The sequence below is a fragment of the Tiliqua scincoides genome, chromosome 14 (assembly GCF_035046505.1).
Source record: "Tiliqua scincoides isolate rTilSci1 chromosome 14, rTilSci1.hap2, whole genome shotgun sequence".
Classification (NCBI taxonomy): domain Eukaryota; kingdom Metazoa; phylum Chordata; class Lepidosauria; order Squamata; family Scincidae; genus Tiliqua; species Tiliqua scincoides.
Genome location: NC_089834.1, coordinates 7,373,614 through 7,401,079, shown reverse-complemented (window position 1 = coordinate 7,401,079; position 27,466 = coordinate 7,373,614). Strand labels below are relative to the sequence as shown.

At 46.6% G+C, this 27,466-nt stretch overlaps 2 protein-coding genes and 1 pseudogene across 9 annotated transcripts in view; 2 read left to right on the top strand and 1 right to left on the bottom strand.

The window, feature by feature from the left end:
* Positions 1–18,849, bottom strand: part of LOC136634285 (catechol O-methyltransferase-like) — a 42,336-nt gene extending 23,487 nt beyond the window's left edge. The window contains exons 1-2 of one of the 8 annotated variants that reach the window (XM_066609748.1): positions 10,469–10,598; positions 8,703–8,793 (exon numbers count right to left, since the gene is read on the bottom strand). In XM_066609748.1, coding sequence (XP_066465845.1) covers positions 8,703–8,723 — 21 coding nt within the window. In that variant the 5' untranslated portion in view covers positions 8,724–8,793; positions 10,469–10,598. Of the gene's footprint in view, positions 1–6,190; positions 6,256–6,859; positions 7,026–8,702; positions 8,961–9,165; positions 9,520–10,468; positions 10,599–17,609; positions 17,678–18,717 lie in introns of those variants that run through there. The other 7 variants (XM_066609747.1, XM_066609749.1, XM_066609750.1 and 4 more) reach the window with 7 other exon arrangements.
* On the top strand, positions 8,838–26,177 carry LOC136634442 (catechol O-methyltransferase-like). Its single transcript, XM_066609962.1, has 4 exons — positions 8,838–8,859; positions 17,777–17,868; positions 23,216–23,347; positions 25,000–26,177. The coding sequence occupies exons 1-4, from the start codon at positions 8,838–8,840 to the stop codon at positions 25,177–25,179; spliced, it is 426 nt and encodes a 141-aa protein (XP_066466059.1). The 3' UTR covers positions 25,180–26,177.
* LOC136635032 (5S ribosomal RNA) lies at positions 9,728–9,844 on the top strand (annotated as a pseudogene).
* Positions 26,178–27,466: the final 1,289 nt, after the last annotated feature.

Genomic DNA, 27,466 nt, shown 5'->3' with positions numbered 1-27,466 from the left:
AGAAGAATGGGATACAAAATGTAAATACTTTAAAGATATTTCTATCCCACCCGTCTATCCCCACAGGGGCCACCAGGGTAGCTCACAACACTAGCAATTATTAATACTTCTATTTATATCCTGCTCTATCCCATGGGATCAGAGCAGGTGACAGTCTTTTTTTTCCTCCCACCTGTTAGTGGACCTATCCCCAAGGAACTCAAAATCTTGGTTTGGGCAAGGTTTAGAAGCAACTAAAGAAAGGTTGCATTATAAAATAAACATTCAAGGAAGAGAAAAAAAGCTCAGGTGTGATGGAGTCTCTGGCATGCTGTCTAAGAGGGAGGCAGGTGTTAATCATTGTGTCCTAGCACTGGAACACAAAAGCAAATGAGATCTGGTCAAAAGGAGAGGCACACTTGGTTCTTCCTGAAGGACCCTCTGGTCTAATCCAGAAGAGCTCCTGTGTACTATGTTCTTGTGCAACTTTGATCTATTTCAACAGAGGTGCACACAAGAATATTTCCCTGTCGATGATACACACAGTGTGTAGGAGCATGCTCTTACACATGCACGTGACACGTGCACATGAGATGGTACTGACAAAGCATGAGATTAATCCATGGAACTCCTTGCCACAGTATACGGTGATGGTGTCTGGCCTAGATGCCTCAAAAAGGGGACTGGACAGATTTCTAGAAGTCCATCACAGGTTACAAGCCATGATGGGGTATGTGCAACTTCCTGGTTTTAAGAGCAGGCTATCTCTGAATGCCAGATGCAGGATACAGGGCTCTTGTTGTCTTGTGTAGTGGACCACTGTGAGATATAGGAAGCTGAGCTAGACAGCCTTTGGCCTGATCCAGCGGGGCTCTTCTTACTGCCATTGGGCTTATCAGGCATCTAGAAGACTTGGGCTAGTCCTAAATTACTTTTTCAGTGAAATAAATTATTCCCCAAGGCTGAGAGCCAACGATATGGCATCCAACTACAATATCATTTTTTATGTATATTGCATCTGCCAAGAGCCCGTTCGGTGCTGAAAGTTTATTACAAAATTCCCCCAGGACTTGCGATTAGTACTACAGCATTATACAAGCATTTAAAATCCAGTCTAGGTTTTATTAGTCCACCCAAACCCAAGGAACGCTTGGGAAAACACACATACCCCAGTCTCCTTTTCCCACTAAAGGAGTTCCCCGTCAGCCCAGTGGTATTGATGGTAACAGAAAAAGAGGGCTGTGAACATTGCCTCCGGGACAGTGCTCTTGATCTCATTGTAGAGCTGTTACTGCTAATGACCAAGTCCTCCGCAGCACAATGCAATAAGATTCAGTGTCATAATAATTATACCCTGCGTTTGCTTTTCAAAAAGGCACTGCAAAATTAATTAGTTCTTTCAATAACTCACAGTCGCCAACAGCCATTGCAAATCCAACAGGCACAAATTAAAATGTGTGTGCACTCACACACAGAGACACGCATGCATTCTTTGGTGCAGCTTTGGAAGAGTGTAACACGACCAGACCAAACTCTAACAGTCCCAGCCAAGAAAAGAGACCAGGTCATCACCTGATAGCCACATAAAGTATCAACTACACAGTCAATTCAGTAGCAAGCACCATGGATGTAAACCAGCGTTTCTCGAACTGTGCATCGGGACCCACTTGGTAGACAGTGACTCAATTCCCAGTGGGTCCTGCAGAGCCTCACTAAAACATGGGTGATGGGAAGATCAAATTATTAATAGTCTCAAGCCCTGACGCTATTCAAAACTCAGCTGCTAACTGCCCTGCAAAGAGCTGAGCTCCTGCAGTTTGCAAGCCTGTGTAAATATAGGAAGATAAATGCTTGAATATCCTTTTTTCCTAGTGCGTCCCCCCCCCCCCAAGTCTATCAATGACAGATAGTGAGGGCAGGTGAAGACCGGGTCACATCACTTAGCCCCTCAAGCCTTGAGGCTCTTCATTAAGGCTGCCTCATCCTGAGAAATGGGTCCAGGTTTTTTGCAAATAGATAAAGTATTGCTTGTAAATAAGTAACTATTATTTCTTTCTAGAGCACCTTTTTTCCTAAAGTCTCGTAAAGTTAGTAGGTCCTGATAGAGCATCATTTTAAAAAGTGGGTCCCAGTACTAAAAAGTTTGAGAACCATTGATATAAACCATGTCAAACAACAGACATTTTCATGGATTTCCCAGTATGCAAATCAACAGGTGGCTATGTGCTACTTCCAAAGCAGCACACTGCATTCAGTGTGCCTCTGAATACCAGCTGCAAGGGAGGGAAGGAGTGTGTAAATATATGTATGGCACTTCCACCTCTTGCTTGCCAATTTCCATTGATCGGTTAGCCTTTGTGGTGGGAAAAGAATATTGGATTAGACCCCCATCCAACCCACCAGGGCTGTTCTAATATTACCACCACCACTCCATCAAGAGCACAGCAAAGGCAACTTTGAGCTGACCACAATTCAGATCAATAACAGCAGGGTGGATTGTGTCAAACATCCCCTTTCCAGCAAGCTCCCCAAGATCAAATTGTGGACATTTATCTGGGTTTTCATTGATATTGTAAAGCCACCCTGAGTCCCCTCCCCAAAGGGAGAGCAAGAGCATACAAATGCTTCAGCAATAATAATTAAGCAAATAATTAGGCCCTGTTCAAATCTCCAGGACTGCTTCGGTAGTCACCTGGAGATCAAAGCCTATCCCAGGAGACACCAAGTTCATCTTGGAGAGTCGGAAGCCCCAGAGATACGACAGAAAAGTATACGCGAGACAGGAGTATAGATGAAAAGGTGTAAATTCCTAGCCCATTCGAGAAACCTAGGTGTGTAGTTGGCAACCTTCAGTCTCGAAAGACTATGGTATCGCGCTCTGAAAGGTGGTTCTGGCACAGCGTCTAGTGTGGCTGAAAAGGCCGATTCAGGAGTGACAATCCCTTCCACACTGGGAGCAAGTGCAGTCTGTCCCTGGCCTGTCTCCCTGGCTATGGGCCTTCCTTCTTTGCCTCTTTGCCTCAGACTGTTGGCCAAGTGTCTCTTCAAACTGGGAAAGGCCATGTTGCACAGCCTGCCTCCAAGCGGGCCGCTCAGAGGCCAGGGTTTCCCACTTGTTGAGGTCCACTCCTAAGGCCTTCAGATCCCTCTTGCAAATGTCCTTGTATCGCAGCTGTGGTCTACCTGTAGGGCGCTTTCCTTGCACGAGTTCTCCATAGAGGAGATCCTTTGGGATCCGGCCATCATCCATTCTCACGACATGACCGAGCCAACGCAGGCGTCTCTGTTTCAGCAGTGCATACATGCTAGGGATTCCAGCACGTTCCAGGACTGTATTGTTTGGAACTTTTTTCTGCCAGGTGATGCCGAGAATACGTCGGAGGCAGCGCATGTGGAAAGCATTCAGTTTCCTCTCCTGTTGTGAGTGAAGAGTCCATGACTCGCTGCAGTACAGAAGTGTACTCAGGACGCAAGCTCTGTAGACCTGGATCTTGGTATGTTCCGTCAGCTTCTTGTTGGACCAGACTCTCTTTGTGAGTCTGGAAAACGTGGTAGATCAGATGGAAAGCTCTTCAACCTCTCCAGACTGAGAGCAAAGTCCAAAGTCCAGCTGAAATGTCTGCGTGACTTCCTCTTTGCCGACGATGCAGCTATCACTACCCACTCTGCCAAAGATCTCCAGCAGCTCATGGAGAGTTTTAGCAAGGCCTGCCAAGATTTTGGACTGACAATCAGCCTGAAGAAAACACAGGTCATGGTTCAGGATGTGGACTCACCTCCCTGCATTACAATCTCTGCACATGAACTGGAGGTTGTCCATGACTTTGTGTACCTTGGCTCAACGATCTCCGACACTCTTTCTCTCGATACCGAGCTAAACAAACGCATCGGTAAAGCAGCTACCACGAGAAACCTAGACTTGCAAGCAAATTACAGGCAGGGCCCCATATCTGTGGGGGATCCGTTGCAGTGCCTGAATAAGGAAGAACATTTTTACTCAGGGTAAGGACCTAAACTAAGTTAATGGGCACACAGAGAAGCCCTGCATCTGCAGACAACTGAATTCGCGGATACCTGATCCACAGATACGGGAGCCCTCCTGTATTCTTGTTCAAAGGGTCATGGGTTTACTTCCGAGCTAAACAACAGGAATACTAGTAAGGAGAAGAGTCTTGTGAATTACCATGAGACACCCCTACCCTTGGATGGTTCCGTTTTAGCCATGAGGGAAAACCAGGAGACCTTTTGACTGCCCAAAAAAGCGGATGATTTTTCTGGGAAGACACTGCTGTAGCAATTCACAATAGGGAAGGCATTGTTAGGGAACAATACAGAGGAGACTTATCTTGACTTCAAATAGGTGAAAGGAAATTAAACCATTTTTTTTCCTATAGTAAGGAAGTCTGTTTTGCTCGCACTTTCAGTTGTTATCAAGGTCCCGGCTTCTCAATAGCTCACAAATGAAACCAGATACATTTTTCCATGCAGAGGACCTTGAGCACAGAAGACGAGAAATCACACTGTTCTCCTCTCCCCCAATTTTGTAAATTAAAACTTCATTACCAAGACAACAGAAAAGAGGAGGCCTTCCAAACCATTTTTTTTTAATTGAGTTTTAGATGCAAAAAAATATACTTTCTAAAAGCTGAAGGACGTGGGGGGGAGGGGCAGTTATATTCCTTTTTCAGAAGACGGCAAGAAGAGGCCAGACAATTAAGGCTTTTGCTAGGAGTGAGAAAGCTCCTTAAATAAGAGCTTAAGATTCCAGATCTCATGGTTAGATTTCAAGACCTGAGTGCAATCACCATTGAGAGCCCTGCAGGACTTCTAATCTGGGTGTTTTTCTTAGGAAACTGCTTTGCATAGAATTAGATCTTTAGGTCATCCAGGCTCTCCAGAGTTCAAGACACAAATTTTTCTCTTCCCCACCTACAGATGCCAGGAACTGAAACTGCCAATTTCTGCAGACAAAACATGGGTTGCGCCACAGAGCCAACCAGCCCTTCCCCTAAACTGTTCTTTGCCAACTTCCCATGCCTAGACACAAAGCAAGAACTAGATCCACAAGTTGCAATTGTGCAACTGCACACTTGGCTTAATTTATAAGCTTCTCTCTGTGCAACATTTTCAGAATCTGAGTTTTCTGAGCAGTCCTATTATTTATTTACTTGGAAGTAAGCGCCACTGAGTTCAGGGAGACAGGCTTCCAAACAGATGCAAATGGAACTGCATCCTTTACACCACAAGGCTACACAGACAGACCTGGGAGGAGGCCCCATTGAACACAATCATACTAACATCTGAGTAAACGTGCGTACAAGCATGTATTTATTTTTCACATTTCCGTACTGCCTTTCCTCAAAAGAGCTCTGGATGTCAGACATGGTTACCTCCATTTGTCCTCACAACAACCCTGCGAGGCAGGTAAAGCTGTGAGAGTGACTGGCCCAAGGTCACCCAGGAACCTGGGTGAGGACTTGAATCTTGATCTCCCAGTTCTAAGCCTAACTCCAGAATCACGACACCATCCTGGCTCTTGTTAGTCACATACATGGGGTGGAGAAGAAGGAAAGGGACTCACAACAGAATTCTAAATCCAGGTCCTTATGGATAAATATGCTCCCAAGGGACAATTTAAAATTTTCTCCAGGCAACAGAGCCAATCAACCTTGTAATTCCACCTGTACACGAAAGCACATGCAAGGAAGATCTGGGCCCTGATTAAAACTCTCTTTTAGCAGGACATGAAAATATACTACTCACTTCCCTGCACAGCAATTTTATAAGCATTTGCTCTGTTGCTTAAAAAAATAAAATAAATAAAAGCACATTTCTTAAAGCTGCAACAGAAGAAACATAAGCCACTAAAGGACCAAATGCAGCTGGGCTCTCCAAACCTTACAGGCTATGGGGATGTCCCCTGTGGTTTTATCCAATGGTTTTTTTGAATATTCCACTGAAAGCAACGAGAACACTTAACATTCAAACTGCCGTCTCGGACTGATGTTTTTGGAAACTGACATAGGAAATAAAGATAATAATAAACTGCACTGTGCAAAAAAAATCACATAATCACAAATGACACACACTAAGTTCAGCAGAAACAAGAATCTCCAACTGCAAGGCATACGTTTATGGGGCAGGTTGAGGTGATCGACTTGACACCCTCCAAAAATAAGGCAAGTCTCAGATATAGAAAAACCACACTCACACATATCCAGAGTTATTTCCAGAGGGGCAGCTGCACAAGCAGAAACTGCAGATGCCTTGAGAAAGGAAATTCCCTCTTGGAAAGGCTCGCAACTTTAAACAGAGGGGGGTTTTGTTCGCACAACTAGGGAGACTGTAACAGTTCCAGCAAAAGCCTGTATGAGGTCCCTGCAAGGGGCAGAAGCTGTACCCCTCATGTTCACAGCTGTGGGGGGGGGGGGAGATCTCTTGCCTGCTTTGCCTTCCCCAAGACAAGCAGATTACAGCAGAAGCTTTTGAAGAAGAAAGCCAGCCAGGAGTTAAAGCCAACTCAGCAGCCCATCATGAAACCCTCTCAAGGCACATTTTACCAACTTGTCTAGCAAAACCGTGCTAGATTCCACCATCGCGGATCATATCCATCCAAAACATTTTCTGATTTAACACAGCAATTTTCGTTCACCTCTTGGGAAGTGCCACTGACGTGCAACGGATGTATTTTTAAAAAAATGTTCTGCTTTGCTTCTGCTCTGCTTGAAGATTACATGAGGTCATGAACGGAAAAGAAAAGCTTTGCTCTTTTCCTTCTTCCTCTTTCTTCTCCTGACCCCCTTCCTAAATAGAAGCATGCTTTAACCACAAAATAATTCAGCATACCAAATCTGCAAACAAGGAAAAGTTAGAGATGTACCTTTCCGAACAGCGTGGGAACCGTCTGCCCTGATCTTTTCTTCCCCTCGGTGTTACACGGGATGGACTTCGTTTTTGACAGCTGTTCCCAAGCCTGCAGTGCTCTCTACTGCATTTGATCACATTGCTAAAGCAGCTTACAGGTTCCAATAGCAACACACAGCTCTCTAAAAGGAACAGCGTCCAAGTCATGTAAGCTGCTTCTTAAAGGCTCTGCTTGTATTTCTCTCTGCCAAGATACTGTCTTGTTACTTGGTTACCGCACCAGGGACAGGAGCTCAGGTAAGGGCCAAATTCATCCCAGGGCCAACCTTGCTACATAAAAGCAGAGTCGCCGCAGGAAGTTCGTCGGCTGGGCAGGTAGAAGGCTCTAGATCCAATCTCCAGCTTTTTTCCAGTTAAAAAAATCGTGGGCACTGGAGCTGGGAAAGAACTGTTGCTAATAACATTGTATAACAACATTTGAATATCTGAATATTTTAATATTTCTTTATTAAGTTTGGTGCGAGGATTTCAAAAATGGTGTAGCATCAATAGCTTAACCCAGTGGTTCTCAAACTTTTAGTATCAAGACCCACGTTTTAGAATGAGAATCTGTCAGGACCCACCAGAAATGATGTCATGACTGGAAGTGACATCATCAACCAGAAAATTTTTTAACAATCCTAGGCTTCAGTCCTACCCACACTTACCCAGGAGTCAATCCCATTTACTGTCATTGTTAAAAGCATATACATAATAGCTTGTTAAAAGTATGGATCTGTAACATTTCCCCAAATGCAGTCACATACCATGGTAGCACCAAGTCTATTTCAATAGAATATTGAAATGAATGGGGACCCACCTGAAATTGGCTCACGACCCACCTAGTTTGAGAAACACTGTCTAAGCCACAAATGCACATTACACAATTGTATGATACAGTGTGTATTACAATGCTTTTGGCCAGAGTGGTCAACTTTTCAACTTTAGGACTCCTGGATCTTTAACAACTGAAGGAAGGAATTTAAGCTGTGCAGCTTGTCATCTGTGAGACCAGCTGGACCTGCTGAAATTCCCTCTTCGACACAACTGTTAAGGTCCAGGAGTCCTAAAATTGAAAGGTTGGCCACCCCTGTATTAGGCAATAGGATAGATATAAACACAAAATTTAAGGTAACCAAAAAGTGTTAATGATTTACCAAAAACAAAACAAAACACAAAACTAAGATCGCTGTTGGAATCAAAGCCGCTGAATTATATAAGAAACATTAAACATATAACACAAAAATTGTTTATTACACAGGTCCTACACACATTTTGCTGTCTTAAAAGTTTGGCCTGTTCTTAAGAATATTTGGGGCGCTGAATCCAAAAATGGCCTCCGTTTTGTCCGCTTGACTCTAGTTTTGGGGATACGGTATAGCCACCTTATGTGCCGATTCAAACAGCCTTCTCATGAGGACCTCATGGTGTCGGCTTCTTCACGAGGAAGCTGCTTGAATCAACATATACGGTGGTTACAACGCATCCCTGAAACTAAAGCCAATCAGGCAAAACCAATGACATTTTTGGATTTGGCACCCCAAAAATATCCTAAATTCACTCAAACATCCTTGGAAACTAAAAAAAAAAAAATGACTGTGTGCTTTTCTGTAGGCCTGTATTATTTGCCAGACATTCTAGACCAGACGGATCAATAGCCAAATGTTATAAGGCTCTGTTAGGCTGCCATCTATGAGGCTGCCTGGATCGACCACTTCAAGTGGTGGGTTGGGCCACGCTGGTGGGTGAGTGCCCCATAGCCCGCACCCACCTGCATGCCACCTCCCTGGTCTCTGCCCCAGGATGGGTGGGGTACTCACTTCTTCCTCCTCCAGCTCCATTACTGAGGCTTAGTAGGAAAGGGTCTCCACATTTCCTCTGCTGCTGCTTCTTAGAAAGCTGTTGGGTGACCTGCTTAAGGGTAACAGATTGGCTTGGGCCACCAGGCCGTCAGGATGTTAGAGAAAGCGTCCAAAGGTCAGCATGTGCTTGACAGGCCTGAAATTTAATCACTAACAGAAGAATCTCAGCGAGCTTTGCACAAGGTGGAGCAATTCATTCAAAGAGTGTGTTGTGGGATCTAAAGGGTTGGACTCAGACAGGGGCTTTCCAACAAGTACCAATCCCAGTACCAGTCCCCCGCGATTACAGTGGGCCCTCGGTATCCACCAGGGACCCATTCCAGGACACACACCCCCATCCCACAGCTACTGAAATCCACGGATACCAAAATCTGTAGATATGGAATCCAAAGAGGGCTGGTGTGGCACCACAATTACTCACCTGGAGTCCACACCTGGCCCTCTGGAAGTCCCGCCAGCCTCCCAGCCTCTTCAGAAGGCCTCTGGAACTGGAAGCCACTTCCGGTATGCCATGGCAACATCCAGTTGTGTCCGGGAGGCGTTCTGAGACCCTCTGTGGTGTGGGCTCAGCATCCACAGGTAAGAAGGGCCTACTGTACTCCACCACCAAAGAAAGCTGTTATGCACTTATAGGCAGCTTATCCCATAACTGTTCCTGGAGTGATGTCAAAGCTTCTCTGGTTGCTCATCTCTGCTCTGCACCCTCCTTCCCTTCTGGCCCAGAGCTTGCCTCTTTCAAAGGTGCTGAACCCAAAAATAGCATTGGTTGTGCCCAATTCATTCTAGTTTTGGGGTTACGGCACAGCCATCATATACGCCAATACAAGCAGCTTCCTTGTGAGGAAGACATGGCATCAGCTTCCTTATAGAGGAAGCTGCTTGAATCTGCATATAAGGTGGCTGTGCCATACCCTCCCCCCCAACTAGAACTAACCGGGAAAAACCTATGCCACTTTTTGATTCAGCAGCCCAAATATACCCAAGAATGCAACTGTTACCCTGCACATGCCCAATCTCGTCTGATCTTGGAAGCTAAGCAGGGTCCGGCCTGGTTAGTACTTGGATGGGAGACCGCCTGGGAATACCGGGTGCTGCAGGCTTATACCATAGCCTTTCGAGACTGAAGGTTGCCAGCCATCTCCTTATACTGAACACTATCTCCCGATCTTGTCTGATCTCGGAAGCTAAGCAGGGTCGGGCCTGGTTAGTACTTGGATGGGAGACCGCCTGGGAATACCGGGTGCTGTAGGCTTAGACCATAGTCTTTCGAGACTGAAGGTTGCCAACCAGGTCTAACTTGTTAAGACAACAAAATAATTGTTGGCCTGTGTTATTATTTACTTAGCCAATTTACACCCCACCTTTCTCCCCAAAGAAGGGGCACTCCAGACGGCTTACAAGAAGTACATGGTTGGCAACCTTCAGTCTCGAAAGACTATGGTATCAGCCTATAGCACCCAGTATTCCCAGGCGGTCTCCCATCCTAACCAGGCCTAACCCTGCTTAGCTTCCGAGATCAGATGAGATCAGAGTATGCGCAACAAACAGAAACCATAAACAACACATTCTCAAATGAAGTCAGCAATGTCACAACCCAATGCCAGACACTTACAATGTAACTGTCACACCAAGGATCAAGACATACCTTCTCCCCTACAGAACATTATTGAAACTCTGCAGTACCCCTCGCCCTCCACTGGTTCCTGAGCCAAGATAGTACTTACTCCTTGGGTTAGAGACGGGCTAAAACAACAACAATGCAGGTATGCCTTCTAGATACACTTCCTAGAATGAGCTCTTCAATCTGGGTGCAATTTTGAGCAGATTACAAAAAAAGAAAAAGGCTAACGTTCGTTTTGCTGTTCCAAAGTTTGTTGCGGTAAGTTGCAGCTGTCTGTGCTGGGCTTCCAGCCAACAGAAGCCGCATGTTCTTGCTAGCACTGCGCCAATGAGAACAGCGCACGGCTGGCTGACATGGGGCCAATCGCCAGCAACCATGAAATGCTTCGGGAGGGGCGACAGCAGGCAAAGCATACTTCCCCAGGTGCCTCCTTCAAAAAGATGCCAGTAGTTCCCTGGGGCAAGCCACAACCTGGCCCAGCTTCCTGGCTGTTGCTCAGTTGCTCGGTGTGTTTTTGGACTGGTGTAGGTGGTGTTGGGCACATGCCAAGTGTGCAAGGCCCAGATCATGCAAAGCCATTAAGGATTGGAAAAGAAGCGCTTCCAACACTGGCTTCCCTTGCCAACCTCACTGGGACTCAATCAAGGGGTTCAGGCTAATTAAGACACAGGCTGCCTGAACGATTCAGGAATCTTTTGGCTGAGGTTCTAGCTGAGCTGCCCCCCCCACCCCCCAGTGTCAGTGGAAACAGTGACATAGGTTGGCCAAGAGACTTGGAACCCAATCCTATCCAACTTTCTATCTCCGGTGTGGCCACAATGCAGCCCTGTGGTAAGGGAACACATGTTCCCATACCTTAAGAATGCTCCAGTGACTGCCCCTTGTCATGAATATGTACAGTTTAGGCCTAGTAACATGTAAAGCCTGAACCAAGCTAAGAGGGTAATGCAGAAGTGGCTTGCAGTTCCTAGCTGCTAGGAATTTACAACTCAATGGAAGGTGATAATGTAGCACCTAGGCAGCCAGAAAGATGCCCATCAAGGATGGAATGCAGCTGTAGATCTCCAGGGGGGAGGGAAGAGCTGAGAGGGCTAGCATCCAGCCCCACTTCCGGAGGACAGGGTCTTTGGTCTTTGTCTCTTGGTGAGATAGGTGGTGGGTGCACATCCTGCCTCGCCAGGACCATCTGGCCTCACAGGTAACTGACCTGAGGATGATCTACAAAAGAAGCTGACCCAGGTGACAGTTAGAGAATAATAGAGTTAGCCAGTTAGCTTTGTGGTTTTATGCTGATATGTTTCCTAGAAGTTTTTATGCCTCTAGCATTTGCTGCCTTTTGTAACTTTTTGTAACCCTATGTACTTAATAAAGTAAAAATCTTTTTGCCATGTTGGTTCATTGTCTGTTGGGGACAAAGGTTCAGAATCCTGCTTAGCCATTCAGCAAGCTACCAAAAATCCTCATTGTGGACTAGTAACTTGAAGACTGAGACTTTAAGTAAAGAAAGTGCTCAGTGCCTACAAGGGATATAGTTAAGCCTAGAGGGTCTCGGTATCCCTGGACTGAGACACTGGCTCTTACAGGGTGGTGGCAGTACTACCGAACAGGGATCTTTGAGGGCTCTAAGGTTCAGAACCAACAACTCTGAGCACCCCAAAACCCTGGGAGTGTGACAAAGTATACGACACCCCTCCACCACAAGATGCAGCACATACCCCATTGGCACAACTGCACCGGCACTGGAAAATTGGATAGGATTGGGCCCCTAGGCCACTACTGCAGCTGGCTCTCCATCTACAAAGCAGAGCGCCCCCCCAGAAACCTCTGCAGCATTACAGGGGCCCCCAGTTCAGTGACAATTTTGGGGCCACAGCCCCAATAAATAAATAAAATATGAGACTTGGAATCCTCTGCTGATCCTGCCTCACTCCCAGGACCTGCCCTACCTGTCTTCACCCCCACCTTGCCCACCCTGTTTCCCCAGGTGTCTTCACAACAACCCAGTGAGGTTAGCCGCCTGAGCAGGGCTGGCTTGAGGAGCTGCAGGGCAAGATGGTGAGAAGCGGCTGTGCGAGTTTATATCAATAACTCAGTTCTGATCAGTCAGCATCCTCACTGGATTGGCTCCAAGCCCTGTCTTGCACAGGCTCTGAAAGGTTGCCACGATCCCCCAAATGAGGCTTCGTGACCAAGTTGGGGGGGGTGTGCAACCTCTGTTCTAGTGCAGGGGTGTCCAAGGTTTTTGGCAGGAGGGCCACATCGTCTCTCTGACTTTGTGGGTGGGGGGAGGGAGAATTAATTTACATTTAAAATTTGAATAAATTTACATAAGTTTACATAAAAGAATATATTAAAGATGAACTTATATGATTGAATGAAGGTCTTGCAATAGCTCAAGGCCTATAAAAGGCCTTGCACAAAGCAAGGCTGGCCTTTCCTTTGCTGCTGCTACTGCATCATAGATGTGAAACAGCAAGCAGTGGAGGGAGCCCTCATCCCACAGCTCACGCGAGAGGTCAAGCAGTCGCCCTCGCGCTGAGAGCAGTTGCGTCGGGCCAGTACGGGCTCCAACAAATCTCCAGAGGGCTCATTGGAGACTGGGGGCTCCCTGAGGGCTGCATTGAGACACTTCAAGGGCTGCAAGTGGCCCCAGGGCTGGGGTTTGGGCACCCCTGCTCTAGTGGATTGGTGGGGATCAGACCAATTGGTCGGTGAGGAATGCTGGGCTTTGCCACCAGTAACCTGGTATCAGCACACTGAGGGGGTAAAAAGGCCAGCTGAAAACCATACGGCACCCTGGTGTTCATGCACCTACTGACATGTGTGCTAGAGACAAGATACAGCCATCCACCTGCCCACTAAGCTTCTAGAGACCTTGAGGAGGGAGCTGAATGCTGCAGAATGACCATGATCATAGCCTAAACATTGGACACTGTCTTCTACCAAGTCAGAGACTAGCAGTCCATCTAGGTGAGGACTGTCAACTCTGGTTGGCAGCAGTTCTCTGGGGGGGGGGGGTTGAGACAGGAATTTTTCTCTGCCGTTCTGGGAGATGCTATCAGAGATTGAACCCATGACCTTTTGCACACAAGAGATGTGCTGTGCCACTGAGCTATGGCAAAGGGATCTCTGCCAACTGAGACAAAATACAGTGATTTTTCCAGGAACAGTGACCGGGAAACGGGAACACGCTGGAGCCTTGCGTTTGCCAGGTCCTGCGCACTTCTGCACTGACTCAGCTTGTGCTCTCAGGAACAACTTGCTAGCTGGAACTAAGCAACCCAGCCGGGTACAACTCTGGCCCCCAAGGGCTGTTTACACAGCTTCCCATCTGTTCGGCATATAATTATAACACCTCTGGGGTGTACAAAGTGCTGAAGTTTCAATTCAGCATCGCACACACGGTTCAGTAAACAGGAATGTGCTTTTTCTGCATGCCTGCCAGTATTAGGCAAGTTGCCATTGGATTCCCCGATCCAGGCTGGCTACAACCAGTTGATATGAATGAGGAGGGGGTTGGTCGGGGGCAGAGGGCAGGAGCAAAGCTGGAGGGTCCGTTTCGTAGTAGGTTTTCTAGATTGACTAGGTGCATCTAAACATACAAGTCACCAAAGAGCTATTTAGCCGCCGATCTAGACCTGCCCTATTGTCAACATTGACTTCTGTGCCATTTGCACATAGGGGTTCTTGCAGAAGAAACCCCTTGGCCACATGGACCAAGCATGAATTAGAACATAAGCCCTGCTGGATCAGGCCAAACCTAGCCCAGCTTCCTGCATCTCACAGTGGCCCATCAGAGACCTCAAGGAGCACACAAGACGACAAGAGAACCGCATCCTGTTGCTACTCCCTTGCATCTGGCATTCAGAGACGGTCTACTTCTAAAAACCAGGAAGTTGCAGATACCCCATCATGGCTGAGTTGCACAGATTAATTATACACTGGGCAAAAAATACTATCTTTTGTGTGTTCCTACTCCCAACACTCAATTTGAGTGAATGTCCCCTAACATTGGCAGGTGGACTTACCCTTCCCCACTCTTGGGGCAAATGTCCGTGAAGCCACCCTCCCAGGAGATGCTGCCGCCCCCGATGCACCAAGTGCCCCATACCATTCTAGTGCGATGGAGCCTTGTGTGGCCTTAAGACTGACTGGGGAATCCTTCTGAGGCTTCCCTGCGGTCTTAAACTGTACTTTGAAGTACAGTAGCCATCTGTGAGGCGAGAAGCTGCACCTACTGAAATTCTCTCCTCTCCATACTTGTTAAAAGTCCAGGAGCCCAAGAGTTGAAAGGTTGGCCATCCCTGTTCTAAAGAAATTGCATTTGCCATGTTCCTGCCGTATGACTATGCATTTCCAAGGCTCTGAGATTCTGATGTTCTCCAAACTCTAATCCAGTGGTTCTCACACATTTAGCACGACTTTTTAGAATGAGAATCTGTCAGGACCCACCGGAAGTGACGTCATGACCGTTTTGTGAGAGGAAGCATAGGGAATGAGGATTCTGCCCGGTGTGCGGAAAGAAATAAGCAAAAATATCAGCTCTGGGTTTTAAAAATCTTATATTGCAATACAAGGACGCAAGTTGGTTGGTGCCTAAAAGGCTTGTGTGCCAACCGTCTCTTTCACCAGCTTTTTATACATTCAAAAGGTCCATGCAGCACATTCTTAATGTGTTATTTGTACATAGTTGCTTATTACTAGTAAATATATCATTGCCTATTTTACTTCCTTCCAGGAAGAGGGATTATAGGTTAGCTCTTGTCTTTTCCTTGGTAGACTAGTAATATCTAGTGGGCCTAGACTAGTATTACTAGACTAGTAATATCTTTGGTGGGCCGCTGTGAGATACAGGAAGCTGGACTAGATGGGCCTATGGCCTGATCCAGTGGGGCTATTCTTATGTTCTCCATATCTCATTTACCTGGGTCCTTCTGAGGTCTTCCAGGAATGATATCTAAAATCAGTCCATGCCCCCACTTAACTGTTTGAAGGACTTAGCAAGTTCCTTCTTGCAGCCCCTCATATTCTTGCAACACAAAGTTCTTCCCTAAATGTTCCATTGTCTACTCATTGTTTGCGTTTGCCCCTGAGGCAGGAGGAGTCATTCCTTCATTTACTTATTTACCCTTCTCTGGAAGACAAAGGAGGAACAAGGGATTATCCTGCTTCCCAGTCTTTTGCCCTTTTGGCACTACAGCTCATGATGGGGGTCTCTAAAATGTCTCATGACAGAATACATTTCATTCAACTTGTTTTATAATGTACTCTCACTCAATCCCCCTCTTGAAAAATTAAATGCTTCTCTTTTTCAATTTCCCTTTTTCCTGGTAATTAGCTAATGAGGCACGAAGTTACAGTGGCATATATAACAGTTTAAAGAATGCATAGTTAACAGCAACAACTTAGAGCCCAATCCTATCCAATTTCATCCTATCCAATGCAGCCTCAAGGTAAGGGAACAAATGTTCCCATACCTTAAAGAGTCCTCTGTGACTGCTTCTCCACCACAAGATGCAGTGCAAGACCCATTGGCACAGCAGTACTGGCACCGGAAAATTGGATAGGATTGGGCCCTAAGTCAAGCCCTCCCAAGTATATCTTCAATCTCTTCCCCTCTGTTTCTTTTGGAAGCTTGCTTCTTTTGAGGTAAGGCTGTGAATTGAACGTGAAGCATTGTCCAGGCCTCTCCAGCCCCAAGAACCAAGATAAAATAGGGGGGGTCAATCTCTGAAAACAAGCTCCAAATGCTTAAAGAAAAGACTCTGCAATGACTACAGGTGTTGGTCTGTTTTCAAGCAGGCAGTGAAGATGCGCTGGTGCCTGATTAGCACAAGAGTTTCTGGAGATGCAGTGCTCCGTCATCCAGATGGTCCTTCATCCCTACACTGTTCCTTGAGACCCACCACCTCCTTGGAGCAGGTCATTCGCAAGGTTGTTGTGTAGGAGTTCTTATTGCAGCTGTAGGCAGATGCTCTGTAAGCAGACGTTCTCTCCTGGCTCAGAGTGATCACGAAGCTCAGGACTTTGGAACTGGAACATTAGCACTCTCCTGCAGTGACGCATGTCGATAATGCCAAATCTTCTGGCAGTTGTTTCTGCTCACCAGTCTTCTTTGGTGTCTGACCATTGTGCATTTCTCCCTCATACAAGGAACACCTTTGGTTCTTGTCCTTGAACAGTGTTAGCCAGTGTCCATATATGTGAGTGCTTCTAGGCCTCTGGTTGTCATAACACCTGCCTTCTGCATCCGTTTTCTTGCCTTTTGCAAGTAACATTCCACTGATCGTGGTTTCTGGGTTTTATTCCTGAATTTCTTTCCAGCCTCAGTATTTGAGACAGTCTTTATTAAGTTAGCAGTAAGGTGGGAGGTTGTCTTGTTAACCCCATTGTACATTGTGGCACTTGGCTGGCAACGTTGGTGCACAAATATCCTGTGGCAGTAGAAGACGGCAGCATTGCTGTAGTTGACACTTCATGGATGTTTTCTATTGGCAATAATGCCTTGTGTAGAAGAGGTCTATCCCCATAGAATGTCTCTAATGTAAGCTCTGACCACTTCTTCTGCCACTCTCCTTAATGTAGGTTCACACTTACAGTTTTCCTTATTGGGTGCAAATCTCCTTCTTAAGAGTTGTAGTGACCACCACTGATATGGTATTCTCCCTTAGACAGCTGCAGGAGAAATGCAGGGAACAACGACAGCCATTCTTTATAGCCTTCATAGATCTCACGAAGGCTTTAGACCTGGTCAGCAGGGGCGGCCTCTTCAAGATTCTCCCCAAGATCGGATGTCCACCCAGGCTCCTCAGCATCATCAACTTATGCCTACTTATTGCTACGCAAAAGCAGAGTAAGATCATCACCAGACAGAGCAAGAACAGAAGGGCTCCCAATAGTATAGCAGCCCTGGCACACATCGCTAAGGTTCTGCTTCTCCGGCACTGCGCACCTTCTCCTTCCCCCCATTAAGCTGCACCTGTTGGATAGCTGCCTGCCAGAGGGGCAGGCACCCTAGCACAGAAACACAGTGGCAACCTTTTCCCCTCCTTCCTGCCTGCATTCTCCAGCAGCACCTTCTCCTCCCCCCTATTAAGCTGCACCTGTTGGATAGCTGCCTGCCAGAGGGGCAGGCACCCTGGCAGAGAAACACAGTGGCAACCTTCCCCCCCTCCCCCCTCAGCCCCTCCCCCTGGGCTGTGCCCTCCATCTGCCATCCTTCAGAGCCCCTCCCTCTCACTCACCCATCCAGGGAGGGGAAGCTCTGTTTCCTGGGGGCAGCTTTGCTCTCTGGCTGCTGAGCAGCCATCAGGCACTTTGCTTAGACAGCCCTGGCCTCCAAACAGCTGGAGTGGCTGCGGAGCAGGCGGCGTGTTAGGGGTCCTGATATTAACCTCGTCGGCTTCCGTAGCCCCTTGCCGTACAACATGGCGGCGCTCTGGAGGGGACGGTCACGCCTCTAGTGGGAGCCCTGGCTCTGCCGTACAAGGCGCTGCATGTCAGGTATGGGGGTTCCCTGGGGTGGGGGGCTTGGGGGTGGCCTGGGCTCTCTTGCTCCCCTCTGTGCAAGGCTGGATTGGGGGGGAACTCAGAAAACGGCCGTGGCTGGGCTGCTGTGCCTTTAAGAGGCTCTGTTATGCAGGCATTCCACAGGTGCAGCACCCCACTTGTGCACAGGGGTGCCAGCCCTCCAGGACTGGCCTGGGGGGTCCAGGAGTCTGCATCCAACTCCTGGTGGCCACTGAAAGCAACCCCCCCCCCAACCCCTGGCATGCACAATAGTTAGGCAGGCATTCCACAGGTAAAGCACTCCACCTGTGCAGAGAGTTGCCAGCCCTCCAGGACTGGCCTGGGGGGGTCCAGGAGTCTGCATCAAACTCCAAGTGGCCACTGAAAGCAACTTGGGGGTTTTTAAACATGGAGATCCAGGAATCTCCAACACAGGGAAAATAAAAACCATCTCTGGCAATAACTTCAACTGGAGTTGTCAGCCAATAGAAGTCTTGCCTGTTGAAGTCTTGCTCTAGAAAGACACCAGATTGTCAGATTGCCAATGCTGGCTGGAGCTATTCCTGAAGATTTTAAATTCAGACAACGTCCCCCTCCCCTGTCATGGAGGGGGAATAATGATTGAGACATTAAATGATGCATGGTTGGGGGGGGGGGTCTCTTGCAATGCAAGAAGCAGGGCTGTCCATTCAAAATGATTGGCAGGTCATGCAGGCCAGGCCAAAAGGAGTCATCAACCCTGGCATGCACAATAGATAGCAATTAGGAGAGAAGTTGGGAGGATTTAGCATCTTGCTGTGCTAGATGAAACTTGCAAGAACTTTTCCTTCAGTTTGTACCTACTTTAGTTTTTCTTGGTTTCTTTCCTCAGCTTCTTTTCCTGTAGCTGAAGATCCAGCTGTCTCTGCCTGGCACAAGTCATTCTCGGCTGTTTTCCCAGCTATGTTTGTTCAGCGTTCACAGCCACTGCTGGCTGCCTCTCTCTTCAGATCAATACAAGTTATCAGTTTATGTCAGAGTTTGTTCCCTTTTCCAACACCCCTTAACTGGAAGAGGTATTTTGCTCTCAGTGTATCCAGTATTCCAGAATCTGATTTGTGAGTTGTGGGTTGTTGCCAGCCTGGATCTCATTTAAAATATTTCATACAAATGTAAAATAAGAATATGTAGCCTTTGTAAAGCGCATGGGTGTGCAAACTTTCAATTTTAGGGATCCTGGACTTTAACAATTGTGCGGGGGAGAGAATTTCAGCAGGTGCAGCTTGTCATCTGTGAGATGACAAGCTGTACCTGCTGAAATTCCCACTTCTGTACAATTGTTAAAGGTTCAGGATCCCTAAAGTCGAAAGTCTGCCCACCCCTGGTATAGCGTCTCATGTGCAGTATCTTGACGTACTCCTTATGGCAACTCTATAAAGGATTATGCCCATATTGCACACAGGGAAGACTGAGGTTGAGTTGCAAAAACTTGCCCAAGGTCACTGATGAGTTCATGGTAGGGGCAAAATTTGAACTCCAGAAATCCTGATTTGTAGCTCAGTCTAGTAGCCTCTACACAACACCATTTTAAATATTGGGTGACAGTTATTGCACACATAGTATTTCATAACTTCCAGAAGGTATCTGTGGTATTATTTTGTGGCAGGTACAAGAATGTCACTGGCAATACCTTAAAAAACACAATTCTAGTTATTTGTGTCTTTCACGGCCAGTTCACTATACATGTTTACTCAGAAGCAAGTCCAAGTTTGCATTTAATGGAGCTTACTCCCAAGGAAGTAAGACTGCAACCACCATTGGCACGCTTGTGCCATCAGGAGGAAGTCTCATTGATCTCAAAGCATTATACGTAATGCGAGGTAGTACTTGACGAAACCACATCATGCAGACTGGACTGACTTCTGAGTAAACATGTGTAGGATTGGCTTCCAAAGAAGGTTCTCTTGCACACTAAGAATGTAGGTGATCATTTAGAAGAGCTCTGCCAGATCAGGACCACGGGCCCATCTAGCACAACATGCTGTTTCGCTGCAGTGACCCAACAGCTGCCTCTGGGATGGCCACAAGCAGGAGATGAAAGCGTGATCCTCTTTTGCTATGACAGCAACTGGCTTCATCAGTGATTTTCAATTACAGTGCTGTGGCACATTTGCATGCCACCAAAGGTCCATAGATATGCCGTGGCAGTGTGGGGGAGGGTCATATATTAGTTGGACCATTAGGGGATGTGAGCCTTGTATGGTGTGCCTTGTTAATTGTCAAAAATCTGATGGTGTGCCTTGACAATTTTAGCACCTTCTCAGTGTGCCATGAGATGAAAAACGTTGAAAATCCCTGGGCTATTTGCAACTAGGTAACCTATAGCTGTGGTTACAAGCTCTATTCAGGTCTTTGAAGAGCACTATTGTATCCAGGATAATGAAATCTCATTTCTCCAGGCTAATGAAATCTATCCAATGAAATAAATCACAATCTCAACTTAAATGATTTCCCTAACCCCATAACCTGGCAATATTTAGGCCTCGGCAAGTCTTGCTTACCTTTTGCCCTCTTGCCAAGATGTTGAAGGAAGAGATGGAGGGATTCACTCTCCTGCCTGGAAGAGTGAGGAAAAGATGTACACAACCAATATTTGCCTTCAGTTATGCAGTACAGAGAGTGATGTGAAGAGGAAAGGGAAGGAAGTGGACAGGATGTTGACACCTTCGTGCTAGACAGGAAGATGTAGGGGGCTTTTTAATGTTTTGCTTCCATCTCTGCTCTGTGATTCTGTCACCAAAGAAATCTGCCAGCTGTAATCTGGATGTTGACCAGTTGCTGGTCTTTTGTGCAATTCTTAGTTTGGCAGACAGTTTGTTTCTCAGACCGTCAGCACAAAAATCCCTCCCGTGGTTCCAGGCCTGTTGACGTGGAATGTGTGAGCTCTGAAACAACTGGACAGGCTATGTCTGCTTGACCCATGTGGCCTGCAAGAACACCAAGACAGCAGGCTGTTGGGATGTACAAATAAATATTTAGAAAGCGTTTACTGCTTTTCTTGCAGGGACTTGTAGTGAACACATTATGGGGTTTCTCTCTCTTTCAGCAACCCCAGCTAGTATGGGGAAGAGGAAAGTGGGGGGGGGCACTCCTAATTAGGTTACTGGACTCAACAGGTGGTCAAACTGTGTTAGAATGATAGTGGTAAGGGGCTATAGAGGTCATCTAGTCCATGTTGAGTGCAACTACTAATCATCCCTGGTATGTGGCTGTATTGGTGGGGCCATAGTTGCAGAATGTGTTTACTATTTATTTCTCTATGCCTAATAAAGGTTTATTCATTCATTCATTCATTTATTTCCCACATTTTTATACCACTTTTCCTCACTCAGTGTGGTGAACTCAGTGTGGTGTATATGGTTCCCCCCTCCTTTTGTCCTCACAACAACCCTGTGAGATAGGTGAAACGGGGAGATGGTGACTGGCCCAAGGTCATCTAGGCAGCTTCATGGCTGAGTGGGGATTTGAACCTGGATCTTCTAGATCTAACACCCAAACCACTACACCATCCTGGTCCCATGGCAGTTAAGCTCCTATTCTGCTCTGGCAAGGCAATATCCCAGAGGTTTGGTTTGGAGGGACAGCCAACTCTCTATATAGCATGTATACTTGCTAGATATATCTATCTAGCAGCCATCTTCATGCTGAATAGATACTAAATATATTGTTAATACTAAATAGTAGATTCTAGGTAGATGCTAAGTATAGATGATAGTTAATAGATGCTAAGTTGCAGTGGTGTCTCTAGGGGATGTGTTGTGGTGACACCACTTCTGGCCAAAATTTTTAGATCTTGGTACTTCAGAATGATACCATCATGTTATAGCAATGAATGCAATGAAATATCTCTCTTCTACCAATAGTTATAGCAAAAGAACCACTGGAGGTGGGGCAATGGTGCATCACCATACCCACTGCCTTCGGCATGGCCCTGCCCACTGCATGGGACTTGGTCCACCACGGGGGTGACGCACAGGCCTCCTGCACTGGGTGACACAGTCCCTAGTGATGCCACTGCTAAGTAGCTGCTACACAGATTAATACTTGCTAGAGAGAGGTAACACAGGCCTGTGAAACTGAAGGTCAGAAAAATGTTTTCTCAAAATTTATGGTAGTTTTATTTGAATTTAGGTTGCTGATTTTAAAAAAATGGCATCCATTTTGCTCTATCATGTCTAGTTTCTGAGATACGGCATAGCCTCGTTAGTGAAAGGTTCAAGCAGCTTTCTCAGGAGGAAGCCATGGTGTAGGTTTTCCTTACAAATGCTTGAACTGTTCACTAACCCATCTCAGAAACTAGATGTGACAGGACAAAATGGATGGCATTTTTGGAATCGGCACCCCAAATATACCCAGGAATAGGTCTAACTTTTAAGACAGCAAAATGTGTGTTGGCCTGTGTAGCGAATAGATGCTAGATATAGGTGTTAAATTCATGGTTAGGTGCTAAACAAATGCTAGATAGACACGTGCTATCTAGCTACTAAATAGGATTATTAATACTAAATCCTAGGTCAGGGATGGCCAAACTTTGAACTTTAGGGCTCCTGGACCTTTATACAATTTACACAATTGTTAAAGGTTCAGGAGCCCTAGAATTAAAAGGTTGACCACTTTGTCCTAGACTGATTAGATGTATCTAGTTAGCATCTGCTTATCTAGCATGTGTCTGTCTAGCTTCTATTTAGCACCCAGCATCTAATATGCTAGTCATTTAGAGCGCAATCCTAACCCCTTATGTCAGTGCTTTCCAGCACTGACATAAGTGCAATGCAGCTCTGAGGTAACAAACATTCCCTTCCTTTGAGGAGGCCTCCGTGAGTGATACCCAACTGCAGGATGCAGCACAAGTCCCATTGGCACTGCTGTGCCAGTTCTAGAAAGCACTGACATAAGGGTTTAGAATTGCGCCCTTCATCATCTAGCATCTTTGTATGTATCTAGCATCTGTCTACCACCTAATTCCATATTCTTTGCCCTCCGCAGAAAAGGATTGGAGCTTCTTCAGTGTTCTATTGTGATTTCCAGCCAAGCTCAGTTTCCAGTGTGGATTTCCATTGTGGGTAGAATAGGGAGTTTGTGTTTCCCCTTTAGCAGGAGGAAGGTCATACCATTTATAATGTGCATGGTGAAGGAAAGGATTTTGGAAGGAAATAACTGAGGCCATTAGTATTGTGGTGTTATTAAAGGTGTCCCAAGTCCTGAGGCTGTGATGTGGCTGATGTTCTGACACCAGGGCACTTAACCAAAGCAGTGAACAAGTACTGGAGTGTGCAGTAACACAACTCATCTTATCTTTCAGGTGACAGTCATTGAGGGCCACTCAGAAATCATCATCCCACAGCTGAGGAAAAAATATGAGGTGGACAAACTAGATTTTGTCTTTCTGGATCACTGGAAGGAGCGATACGCCCCAGACACCATCCTGATGGAAGTAAGTGGGAGTGATTTTTTGTGCAGAAAGGGGGCTGCTGCGTCTGGGATTCCATGCTGCAGCTTAGGTTTTTGGCAGGGGTTGTCTTTGCTGAACCTGAGGTGCCAAGGAGTGGGACCGGAACCTTCTGCATGTGGAACAGGGCAGGAGGTGTGGTCTGGTGGTTGAGTGGCCTGCCTCTCAAGAAGGCAGAAGCAGGTTCAGCTGTGGTCTCAAATTTGGGTGGGACACTTTGGATGGAGGGGAAATCTGCTGAGAGAGTGGAACGAGTCGGGTAACGTCTTGAACACAGACCGTGGCTACTGTGGAAGCTTGAAAGTGCAGAGCACAGCCAGGATGATGGTTCTGTGGGTTTTGTGAGATCTGCTCACAGAACAATACTGTAAAAACCCCACTGAAGAAGGGTGGTCTGGCTGCGTAAACCACCTTGAGTGCTGTGCAACAACAGAGAAAAGCGGCACAGAAATACTTAAATACTGAGTGACGCAGCTCAGCAGAATGCCGGAAAAGTGCAACAGAGTGTCAATCAAAAGCAGTGGTCATCACTATGACCTGTGGCCTTGAGTATCATGTGCTGTGGAAAAAGTGCAGCTATAAGTGGAAGCTTTCAGTGGCTTTCAGTACACACAGCCTGACTATTGAACTGCACCAGAGGGCACCTTGCTTTCCCCTTGTACTTGCTAGGATGTTTTTCCTGTGCCAGGTGAGATGTTTAAAGGTCTGCTGGGGCAGGCTCCATGCGTCCCATGTTTAAAAATGAAGAGGAATGCAGAGCAGAAAAGAATGATGCAAAGTTTATTGAGAAGCACAAAATCTATTGACAAATATTTGCATGGCAGGTTGCTGGTAGAGCTCTGCAGAACAGGAATTCGGGGGTGGGAGGTCAGCCAGCTCTCCAACCTTTCTTCCTTCTGTGTACACATTCCAGCACCACCTCCATGTTTCTACAAATCCGCTCCACCTCTCTCACACACTGCAGCCCCCCCCCCCGTACATATCTCACTTCACAGCTGTTGTTCTGTTGTCCATACACGTTCTCTTTTAAACCCACTGCACAGTCATCCTTAAGGGAGACATCAGATATTTGAACCCTCTTTGCTTTGTCCTTTTTTTTGGCAGTAATTCTAAGGAGGGAACTAAGACACTTTCCCATCTCTCTTCCTTCTGCACACAGCTGGCCACAGTCTGGCACGTACCTGCACCCTCCCTCCTGTGTCTGAATCTAAGACTCCTTAGGGACACCCACTCCTTAGGGAAACTAAGGGCCCAATCCAATCCAACTTTCCAGTGTTGGTGCAGCTGTGCCCATGGGGCATGCGCTGCATCCTGTAGTGGGAAGGCAGTTCAGAGGCCTCCTCAAGGCATGGGATCATTTGTTCCCTTACTTTGAGGCTGCATTGTGGCTGCGCCAGTGCTGGAAAGTTGGATAGGACTGGGCCCGAAGACTCCATTGGGAATCCCACTTGATTAGCCATACACACAACGCTGTTGGAGAACAAACAAGAGGAGGTTCTGGGCTACATCCAGCTTTTACTTCACTGCCTCTGCTAGAATGTCCAGTTCCCTGTGTCTTGCCAGGATGATGCAATTTCTCCATCTTCGCCCTTAAAACGGTCAGTCCCTCATCTGTAATTTAATTTCCTTTTTCTTAGGAATGCGGCCTGCTGCGGAAAGGCACCATTCTGCTGGCCGACAACATCATCTTCCCCGGCGCGCCGGAGTTTGTCAAGTACATCCGTAACAACGAACGTTTCGAATGTACCACCTTCCATTCGCACCTGGAGTACATGAAGGCAGAGGACGCAATGGAGAAGGCCATCTACCTGGGATGAAAAAGGGAGAGAGCATGTTACTAGCATTCACCTACTCTTCTCAATGGTGTCTGTGTGAACACGCACCTTAGTCCTATCCATGTGTCAGCTTTAACTTTCTGTAATTTGAGGCCAGTGAAAGGAGCCAGCTAGGCTGAGACGGCTATAGATAAGGAAACTCAGCTGTAGGGAGAGCTGGAGTCTAAATAGGCTAGGGGGCTGATGAATTTGGTTATCTTTATGCTTGTGGCTAATGTGCACTACTTAGTCTAGGACCAAGAAAATGAACTTTTGTACCTGTTTGGACTTTGTGTGTGTTTTTCCTAAAGTCAGAAAAGCCAGCGGACTTTACGTCTCTAACTGATAAAGAGAGTCTGAGATTTCTGAGCTGTCCCTGACCATGAAATCGGGGACAGGGACCACCTACTCACTGCACTGCAAAGCCTGGGGGGAAAGGAGCAAAATATTTGGTGAGACGAAAGATGTCAGTTTCCCTCCAAGAATAGCAGCAACTGATTGTGCTAGAAAAGTGGAACCTGCCAAGGCTGTATGTAACTTGGTGTAGAAATCGTTGGAGAGTTGGGTCCAGAACAGCCTACTTCTAAAACCAGGAGGTTACACATATCCATCATGGCTTGTAACCTGTGCTGAACTTTTCCTCCATAAAATTGTCCAGTCCCCTTTTAAAAGGCATCTAGGCCAGATGCCATCACTACATCCTGTGGCAAGGAGTTCCACAGACTAATGACATGCTAGGTTAAGAAATATTTTGTCTATACTAACTCTCCTGCCACTCAATTTAAGTGGATGTCCCCTGGTTCTGGTATTATGTTCTTATGATGGGCTGCCCTCAAATCCAGTTACCATGGGTTCCTCCCCTGTTTTTTTTTGTTGAAAATATATCAATTTGGAAAGCACCACTAAACGATTCAAACGTCAAAATACTCCAAGTAGCACTGTATGTTTCAGGCAGTTGATCCAAACCACTCCTAAGGTTAATTAAAATCAATTCGCCAATATTGGATGGGCCTTGCTGCTAATGATCTTTCAACACAGGAGAGAAAGATTGGGTCACTTCCGAGACAATTGCTTTACTGCTCTCCCTTTATCCAAGGGACCCTTGATTGGTTTAATTAACTCATTGGAAGGGGGAGAGGGAGAGAGAGGGAGGATTTATTTCAGTGCACTGCAGTGGGGAATAAGTATTTACCGTGCTCTGAGGGTATGTGATACAACCACCTTGCTAAGCTCAATAAATAAAGCAGTTGTGAATAAAATACACCAGAAATTTACATGCTAAGGACATACGGAGGTCGGCTAAGAAAACAGGTTATCCCTCCAAAACAAAGAGATGTGAAATAAAACTGTCTTGTTTCCTTTCCACCTCTATAAACTTAAACTAATAGTATAATATGACAAGTACAGTTGGCCCCTGGTATCTGTGGGGATCTGTCGCCGGACTCTCTGCGGATACTGATACCCATGGATAATGGAATGCACGAGGAGGGCTTTGAGGATCTCCCGGATGCAACCAGGACTGTCTCCCTGTCATGTCCAGGAGGTGTTCTGAGGCCTGGGGAGGTCATGTGCTGCCTCCACAGACCTTAGAAGGCCTCTGAAAGGCACTTCCAGCCTCCAGGAAGCCTCCTGAGGTCCGAGGAGGCTGCTTGTGACCTCTCCATGCCTCAGAACACCGGGACATTGGAAGACCCTTCTGGCTGCATCCAGGACAAGTGAGGCCCTCCAACATGGGTCAGCACTTGTGCTGTGTCAAATCCATGGGCGCTGAACCCATGGATGAGGAAGGCCCGCTGTAGTCATTGCTTACCTAAAAATATGCTTCTTGCAACCTTTGATCCACGTGCTATGCTCCATTTGTGGGCTTTGCAGAGACTTCCAGCTGACCACACATTGATTAGACTTTCAAGGGCTATGCACTGATGTTTGTAATGCTGAGCAATCCAGACTACTCCTCATCGAAAGAGTTCAAGAGAGGACATCACAGTGTTTGGCTCATGTGGCTGTCCTAACTTTAATCTGGGGAAATGAAAGATAACACGAGGTCACAGTTCTTCTGTTCCTCCAACACAGAACAGATTTTCAAGGTCAGTTCAAGAAAAAACAAATCAGTCAGAATATCAACAGGTCATGAAAAACCTCCCTGAACTACAGTATAACTTCTGTCTATACAGGTCCAGCCTATTTATACACGGATTTGACTCAACACGAACGGCCGCTGCAAATGAGAAGGAACGTGCTGATCCCTGGAGAAAGGGAAAAATGCATCCCTTTAAAATCAGTTTAAAAC

Excerpts from the sequence above, each read along its gene's own strand:
- LOC136634442 (XM_066609962.1), top strand. The coding sequence starts at position 8,838 with ATGTTAGAGAAAGCGTCCAAAG. Across the intron at positions 8,860-17,776 it reads GTTAGAGAAAGCGTCCAAAG|CCCCTTGCCGTACAACATGG; the intron begins GTCAGCATGTGC and ends CGGCTTCCGTAG. Across the intron at positions 23,348-24,999 it reads CAGACACCATCCTGATGGAA|GAATGCGGCCTGCTGCGGAA; the intron begins GTAAGTGGGAGT and ends CCTTTTTCTTAG.